The sequence below is a fragment of the Vitis riparia genome, chromosome 2 (genome assembly GCF_004353265.1).
Source record: "Vitis riparia cultivar Riparia Gloire de Montpellier isolate 1030 chromosome 2, EGFV_Vit.rip_1.0, whole genome shotgun sequence".
NCBI classification, from domain to species: domain Eukaryota; kingdom Viridiplantae; phylum Streptophyta; class Magnoliopsida; order Vitales; family Vitaceae; genus Vitis; species Vitis riparia.
Window position 1 is genome coordinate 18,766,279 of NC_048432.1, and position 9,065 is coordinate 18,775,343.

Sequence of the window (9,065 nt, forward strand, 5' to 3'; positions counted from 1 at the left end):
TTATATTATTTTATTTATTTTATATTCTATGTTCATTCTTTTTCTCATACATAATAAAAATCATTTTTTTTAACATATTTTTTTTCTTTCTAATTTTTGGAACCAAGCGTAACCTTAATGTCATAATCACAAATTTCTTACCTCATTACATTAGTTATATTTTTCAAATTCTTCTTATTTCTACTCACATGTTTGTATCGTGATCACATTCTTAATATATTTTACCAATTTATTTTATAAAATAATTCAAATATTTTTTTAACAAATTCTGAATTAGTTTACAAATTTATCCTTTATAATCTATTTATAAATATGTATATACATCTAACCTAGGATAAAATTTGACTAAATAAAATATTCTATTAATTGGTAAAATGTTTGCAATAATAGATTATAATATATTAATCAATAGCAACTTTTTTCCTTTAAAAAATTAATAATAATAAAATAAAATATAAAAAACAAATTTAAAATATATTTTTTCTATAAAACAATGAAATCATTAGTACAGGTACTGTCAAACAATGAAAATTAATGGAGAAAGATAATTCTCATGATGCATCATACAAAGGGGAGGCTCCTTGTGATTGTTTCAAAACCTCTGTGAATGATGAGCAGAGCTCTGGACAGCCGACAGGGGCCTTTTTGAATCAACAAACTAACAAATTGAGGCAGCCAGAGCTGAAGCAAAACTCAAATCCTCCCTTGCTCACATCGAGAGGCAGCCAAGGGGTGAGCAGTAAATGAATGATTTTTACTGATTAAATGTACATGACGTGTTGAGACAGCTCTAATCATACACCAGCACATATCGCTCCTGAAATATAAGAAAGATGTCAGCATGGCATTGGATTTCACATTCCACTGTCAGAACAGACTATGGGGTAACTCAGAATTAAAGTCCGTTTTGAAAGTACTTTTAGAAAATATTACTACCATAATAAAAACCGTTTTTAAAAAACAATTAAATGTTTAATAAAATTTAAATAGCATTTTTAAAAGATTGAAAAATCAACTTTCACAGTGCCATTGTAGCAAACTGCCAGGTTATCACAAGCACGAAGTTTAACTCCAAAATTTTCACATCTAGCCAGCCTTTTCCGACACATGCGACACTGTTTTTAAGTGGTTGAAATGTTAGACATGTTTTACAGAATCATTGTCAAACAAGCTCTTAGTGAGGAACAAAACCCCAACTTGTATTAACTTTCAAAAAGATACAAGAAATGATCAAGGCCTTCTCAGAAACAAGACTCCCACAATACTTCTTGGAGGTAAATTTTGTGCTTGTGTTGTGACCACCAGTTCACCACTCTTGTGGGGATGTAGCACAACAAAATCTGGGTAGCTCTAACCCTTTGATCATTCTTTTTTCTATCACATGCTTAAAAATTTATCATTTTCCCATTTCCACCTGTCCAAAACACAAACAAGTGGACTGGGGAAAATGGAGGGACGCATAATAAGGGTTTGCTCCTAAAGTCATTGAAGATGATTTGTGAAAGAAATCAGGAAGCCAGAAACAATGAGAAACTTGACCAGAATATTGGAAATAATCAGATCAGTTGTCGCAGAGAGAATATCAGAGGTTCAAGTAGGTTTTCCTGTTCTTTTTTCTTCTTTTTTAAAATTAAAATGAGTGGTAAGAGAGATACCTGATGCCCAGGATGAGCAGCAAAATTTTGTATCATCAATATACTTTACATCAAGTCCAATAAACCATGATCCCGTGGTAACATCATCATGGGCATATGAGAGGAGGATAGATCTGCAAGAACAAAGGATGTGATTGTCAATTAAGGCGCTGCCAAGTCTCTGTATAGCGGTTTTTTTTTAGGCAAGGAGAAAAGGCAAAAAGTATTCAGACAAATATATACTGACCTATTTATTGAGATAAACTGAGCCAAAGCTTGCGAAATTACATAAATCTCACCTGATGCATGCCGGAAGTACCTGCAAGATATAAGAAATAATGTAACGTCGTAATTTCCTATCAAGCACTAAGTAATCACAGAATAAAATAAGACCCCATGGTTAATAGCATGTTTGCCACCCGGTTAAAAATGCCAGATTAGGACAAGGGGTTATGACTTATGTATGCATAAAATATTCTATACTAAAACTGCATATGGTCTTATAAAATAAATTTGGACAAAAGGTTCAAATTAAGTTTAACTGAACTACCAGTTCATGTTTCTCTTTCAATGCTTGATAAGAATGATTATTTCATCAAGAAATGACAACTGAGCGAAATTTTATAGAACAGTAAAGTGGAAAACTCTCAAGAAGTTATTTCCACCTATAGATAGAATAATTATTCTCCATGTTCAAGATTTACTCTCCATACCTCATTGAAGCAAGCACAAGAGATCCCTCTTATTGTGAGGGCCCCTTTGGGCTCACAAAGGACAATATCTACAAGGTTGGGTGTGGGTCATTACAAATAGTACCAGAGTCGATCCCCAACCCCGATGTGGGAGTTTGTTTGACCTCATGAGGGGTGTTGGTTGTTTAGCCCTGTAATTCCATGGGATACGAAAAGGACGTTATGTCTGCATGGGGAATGTTTATGATGTCCCACATCGGATGAGAGATAAAGTTTCTAACGCTATATAAGTATGGGTTCCTCTTAATCCTGTAGATGTATTTTAAAATCATGAGGGCCCCTTTGGGCCCAGAGCGGACAATATCTACATGGTTAGGTGCAGGTTTTAACTATTGTGAAATCAGAAACTTCGCATTGTATTGACATTTCTCACATACAGATCATAGGGCATAACAACAATAAAGTTCAAGTGTTTGAGGATTTGAGTCACGAACAATGATTTAGATGGAAATCAACATCATATTGCAAATCATCACAGTACGGTCCTTCAAATTAGGGTTCTCCCAACCTTTTTTGAATTTAGGTTCTAACTCAGTTAATCTAGTGATAGATTCTCCTTGTGGAAGGAGACAAAACACAATGAGAATTTAAGAAGCAATAGAACGAAAATTAGTAAGGAATGATAAGCCGGAGACTTTTGATATCATGAAAGCAAAAGAAACCCAGATTATGAAAATGCAACATATGGACAATCAGGAATATCATGAAAAATTTTCATGAACTAAAATGTGTGCTCCCAACTACTCAGGTGCAACTAAGAGACTTCCTAACTAGTTAACAGAACTACAAAGTAATAATTACTTATCTTAATATAAGAGATGAGATGAAATCAATACATAATTACTTACGACTTTCCATCACCAAATTTCCACCAGTCTGGTTCATACCACTTGTGGGTCCTACATAATTCAAACGATATAAAGAAAATATATGAAAGTAGAATATAATACACAAGTCATTTTCTCATTATTAAACAAAAAAAAAAAAACACTTTGATTATACTCACGACTCAGAGAAAACTTCGCCTGATTTCATACACCCAATATAAACTCGAGGCTTATCCAAATGAGTTGCAAGAGTTGCTCCTAGAGTATCTGTATGAAAATGAAGGGTAAGCCATCACACCTTTGTAATTGCATTTTATTTGTCAACATTTGAACCGGTAAACATTATAAGAGAATTGCTTAGGCTATTAGCCTACCTGTTAGTTGCCTTAATATACCATTGTCAGTCTATTCTTTAATTACTTAAAAGTTTTGGGTAAAGTGGTGGTTTAACATTGAGGTCTTAATCAAATTCACCTGAGGAAGGCTAAAGTTATTGGGGAATTTTGGGTTCAAACTTCACCCCTTGTGTTTGCTAAGGCTATTAACTTAAGTATCAATCACTCAGTATACATTGTTGGTCAATTACGTAATAGCCTAAGCTATTGAAAAAGGTGAAAGAAAGAAAGATTAGTTATGGCAAAAGTGATGCTAACATATAAGGTTTAAAGTAATGCTCTCAAATAAAGAATAACAGACTTTTGTGCTAAGCATTTAAGAGCAGTTTAGCACATAAGTTATGTCAATATTACTTTTCACAGAAGGTGAATCATACTATTACTTCTTATGCAAATTATTGTCGCCCTTATTACATTAAAGACAAACTAAAAATTTCTGTAAATAGGGGTATAGAGGCTGCAGGGCAGTGGCAGGGGTTCCTGATGGTTTTCTTCTTTCCATTGATTTAAGCAGATTTAGAAAAATCCTAGAGAAACAAGGTTTTAGCTTCCCATAACTTGCACCAGTTAACTCCGGGGCTTTTCAAATTGGTATGGAGTTTGCAAACTATTAAAAGATGACTATTGCAAACTGAGAAAATAAACAAAACAATGAAAAAAGAATAGAAGAGAAATGGAAGTTCACTAAAAGTTTCATGTTAATAAGAGTTAGCCTACAGGCCTCCTGCTTTTTCAGATGGAACAACATGCAGGTGAGAGATAAAGCAACCCTGAGAGGCACAATATTGTTCATTACCTAATCAAATCATCAAGGACTACATACCAATATTCACATAAACATCGTCATTGACCTTTGCATAGAACTCAGCATTCCAATTCTCTGCAGCATGAATAAAGAACAATTTTGACTTTTTTGGATGCTCCTCAGGTGCCTCCACATGGTTATTCTGTTGCAGAAAGAGATGAAAAGGAAGAAAAAGTTACATACTAAACTTTGCTCCTTTCCTTATTTATGTTGATTGGCAAACATGCAAATGATTTTTTTTCTTTCTCATTTTCCTTTTGACAGCGAACCATTAAGTTGATCAAAAAAGGTCTACTAAGAAGAGTACAAAGACCTCATTTTCATTTTGACCAAAACTGGAGGTTGCATTGGCTAACATTTAAACGGAAATGGGAAATCAATAATCAGTTTTGATGGGCCAAATCTTGTCGGTCTCCATTATTGAACTTTCAAACATTCAGCCTCAAAAGCATTGAAACTTTTTTCAAAATAGCCATATATTCAGGAAAGTAGTAATGTAAATCAAATCCTTCGTAACATGTGAGACATTATAAAAAATTTAAATAACTCCATTTAACAGTTGAACATACAAGAATAATGAAGTCATTAGTCCGCATATTTTCACTGTCAATATCCTTGTCTGAACTGTCTCCGCGATTTGCACTGCAAGATAAACATAAAGTTAACTAAACAGAGAACTGTAAGCATCTTTTAAAAAGACAAGATTTTAAAGTTCAATTGGTTCAAAACAAGAATAACTGGTATTTTAAGCATGTTTTATATATTTTAATCATCAAATCAGGACCTTCTTCCTATCACAAATCGTATAGCAATGCCTTTTTGGGCCTCCAGTCTTCTTAAATCTGTACCTGCAGAAATGGCACTTATTAGGTAAGTACTATCTAAAGAAAAATGTTAAAGAGAGGTAGCAAGTTACTTCTAACAGACATAAATGTAAAATAAAAACTATAACAAAGGTCAAAATTAGACAGTATTTCATATTCTCATTTACATTACACAAACTCAGATTAGTTAAAAATAGAAAAATTCAATCTCGATAAAAACAATATCCAACCATTTCTAGCATCCTGGAAGGGTACTATCAACAGACCTCGGCTTCAGCCTTTTTGCATAAAGTGGTCACCGAAAAGGCTAAAAAACTTGTTTTCATGGTTGACCCCTGGAAAAATTGCCACTACACCAAGCAATAGCCACTTTGATATTGATTGAGGAATCAACTTAAGTTTTGAAAAATCAAGCGTATATAGAAAGCTCAAACAGGTAGAACCCAAAATCAGAATAAGGTTAACCCAATTTCAACCAACTCTATCAATTTTAATTCACATTCATGTGGCTCATTGACAAGCAGAAATATATGAAGGATACCGGCGATCAGGTCACATTTCAACCTGGACCATTTTCCAGTCATATTCCAGTTCAGTGCAATCAAGAAAACAAATTATATTAAAAACTGGAAGATAATGAAGACAGATTCAACCAAATAAACCATCCACTTCCATAAGAACCAGTTAGCCCGATTTAAGGAAAATTAATATGTATGTGTGTGTATTAAAGGTGGCATATCTTTGTGCACACCTACAGAGTCAATCAAATTAAAAGATGGATAAACCATCCTAAGAATTTAAATTTAAGTAAATATATCCAAAACCTCAAATAACAACCTTTTTTATGGAATTAGTATAACTAAAACTTGATGTTGCATGAACTTTCAAACTCAAGTTAAAATTTTATATTCAGAACCAAAGACTCAACCAACAGAAAGACAAAAAAGATTGGATCAGTCACTATTTCAGTTTGGTGATCAATTTAATTTTACTATGTTCATTCACTCAATGACACTGTCTAATTTGTCCAGGAATTTACATTTGATTTGGGGAAAATGAATATTAATCAAAACCATCACAAGAATACTCTGTTTGCAATTATTTAGAGCTGATTATTGTACACCATTCTATCAGTACAGTGTATCTAGGCTATATAGAATTTTTCAACACATGAACACCAACAACTAACTTCTCATTATGATGATCTAAACTCATTTTGTTTTCCTTTTTATTGCTATAACATTTTATACCAATGAACTCCTGTCCAAAAGCAATTCCTTTATTAATATTAATTGGAGCTATTCCATGTATTTTCAAATGTAGATATTCTTCATTGTTATTCCTAATTTCCTACTCAGAATTTCTTCATCTTAAAACCTTCATGTTGGCTCCCCAAGCATTTGTTTTTCTCCATTTCCCAAGTTCTAAATCCATTATCATAATTATTGCCTTGATAGGAAACAGGAAATATTTTATTAACAGAAACAAAGAAATGGGCATTATTTAGTACAGGGAAGGATAAACTATCCTTCAAACTGACATAGAAAAAAAAAAAGAGACTAAATACCAACTTTCTAATCTTATTCATGTCTTCCAAAACTTTTATTTTTTTTAGTTGTCATCCAAACTTTCCACTTAGCATACATTGTTTACAAAAATTTCATAGCACCAACACACACATCTCAAATATAATTACCTAGTATTCCAATGAGCTGCATTCTCTGATTGGCACGAAATGGCTAATACAATTATCGCACAACATATATCACTTAATAGAATATCCTGTTCATGCTTAACAAGTGCTTCCTTAACTAGCAACCATGACCCATGATAATAGATTCATTCCATAAACTTAACATTTCCATCTGCACACTTTTCCCCTTTGTTTTTCCTTTTTCTTCTTGGGTGGTTAAAAACGATAAGATAATTCTCAAATGAGAAAAATAACCACTTTTTGAACATGATCCCATTTGGACAAAATGCCCTTCACCAATTTTTCCCTCCAATACTCAATTTTTACCATCTGTTCTTCTATTCTCTTATCTGTTACTCCCTCTATTTTTCCTCTCATCTGTCATTCTCTTTCTACACATTCAGCTATGCCATCTATCAATGTAGATGTGTCACCATTCTTTCTCTCTAACAAGATGTTCCTTTTTTTTTTCCTTTATCTTATGTCAGCATGAGTCTGAAGTGAGGGTACAAGAAAATAAATGAAGGATATCATCATCCAAATGTCACATTGAAATTTTCCAAAAGGAGGAAGTTATTTGTCCAATTTGGGAATTATCTTGCCCCTTTTAATCAAATATCCCTTTAAGATATCAAGGTATTATTTCAAAGTTTGGTTCCTGTCTTTATCCCTTATAGGCTTATGAATTTTCAGCTAAATTAAAATGGTACACCTGGGAACAAGATTATAACAGAAATTTCAGTGTGTTAAGTGCAAACTGGGTCATTCTCTGTGTAAATCATACAAAGAATAAAGACCGAAACTCACAAACAAGAAGGGTATTCTACCAGTTGGCATCCATGCCCTACGGATTGCATCTCTATTGTTCTTGCGGCCAAACTTTGTAATAATTCCTACAACAGCTAAAAGCTTTTTCTTAGGAGTCCTCTTATTTTCTGACAAGTGATTTGAGACAAAACCTTCCTGCTGTGCTGCTGCTAGCTCCATCTCAAGGGCCGCTAACTTCTTCTGTTGTTCCCTAAAAAATAAAAGAACCACCACTATGACCTCTAGATTATATTTTGTCTATTATAACAAAATCCCCAAAAAGGAACCCAACATAAAGGAAGGATAGATTTCATCTATTTACCTGCATGCTATAATTTTCAGTGTGTCATCAACTGATATGGCTGATTTCGCCTGAAAATTATAAAAATAGAAAAACCCATTATCTAGTCAATTACTCTGAATGATTAATTTCAAAAAATGAAAATAGGCTGGTATCAACTCCAATTATTTCAATAAAAAATTAAAAAAAAGGACAAAAACAGAAACAAAGAAAGAATAAAAGGATGAGCTCATGCAAATCACCAGTTTATTTGACATTGTAATGTAATGCTATAGAAAATATAATTAATTTAAACCATGATGGACTGATTCTGTTTCCGAGCAATGTCCAAGACCCCCTCCGTGTCATTATAACTTAATCTCAATAACAAAATAATCCCCAAAAAAAATGCATGAACAAACTGCGAGGAAGCAAATTTGAAGCTACAATTGAATACCAAATGGTAATACATAAAATTAAGGATAAAAAAAATACCTGACCAGTTCTCCTATCAAGCTCTTTAATCAAATAAACCCTATTCTCAGAGTCCAGCCATAGCCTACCAGTAAAAAAATTCCATAATAACAATTTTTGAAAGAAAATATAACAATTATAATCAAAATCAAAGCATCACAAAACACAAAATCTAAATCAACGGAATTAACCACACCATCAGCGCTATTACAGCTGAGAAACGAAAATTAATTCACAATACGAAACAGTGCGAAAACTCACCGGCCGGCGACGTAAATCGATGCCATAGAGGCAAACATGGTGAGCATGAGAACCGAAACTTGAGATCGGAAAGCCGAACCAGCTAGCCGGTGATTCGATCCCCGGCTATACATTTCTTCCCTGTGAAGCAATGAAGACGACGATCTTCAGAGACTTCTCATCAATGGCTGCCCGACCGGGTTGAATTTCGGGTTGTTGGATCTCTCCGACCAGATTTCGGCTCCGAATTTGAAAAAACACGAGTATTTCGGAGAAGATAAAAGAGAATAGGAGTTGACAGATGAGACGTTTCAACAGTTGGCCCTCGACGGCA

General features: G+C 33.7%; 1 protein-coding gene across 3 annotated transcripts; it reads right to left on the bottom strand.

Moving 5' to 3' along the window:
- Window positions 1-466: 466 nt before the first annotated feature.
- LOC117907058 (hydroxyproline O-galactosyltransferase HPGT1-like) lies at window positions 467-9,065 on the bottom strand. 3 transcript variants are annotated; one of them, XM_034820427.1, is made up of 12 exons: window positions 8,753-9,065; window positions 8,513-8,576; window positions 8,060-8,109; window positions 7,758-7,948; window positions 5,198-5,255; window positions 4,983-5,055; window positions 4,432-4,555; window positions 3,393-3,480; window positions 3,235-3,285; window positions 1,882-1,953; window positions 1,656-1,768; window positions 467-817 (listed from the first exon to the last, which is right to left on the bottom strand). In XM_034820427.1, the coding sequence occupies exons 1-12, from the start codon at window positions 8,863-8,865 to the stop codon at window positions 795-797; spliced, it is 1,020 nt and encodes a 339-aa protein (XP_034676318.1). In that variant the 5' UTR covers window positions 8,866-9,065; the 3' UTR covers window positions 467-794. The 3 variants fall into 3 exon arrangements, with proteins under 3 accessions (XP_034676318.1, XP_034676309.1, XP_034676325.1); XM_034820418.1 differs by having other exon boundaries at window positions 5,198-5,261; XM_034820434.1 differs by lacking the exons at window positions 467-817; window positions 1,656-1,768 and having other exon boundaries at window positions 3,223-3,285; window positions 5,198-5,261.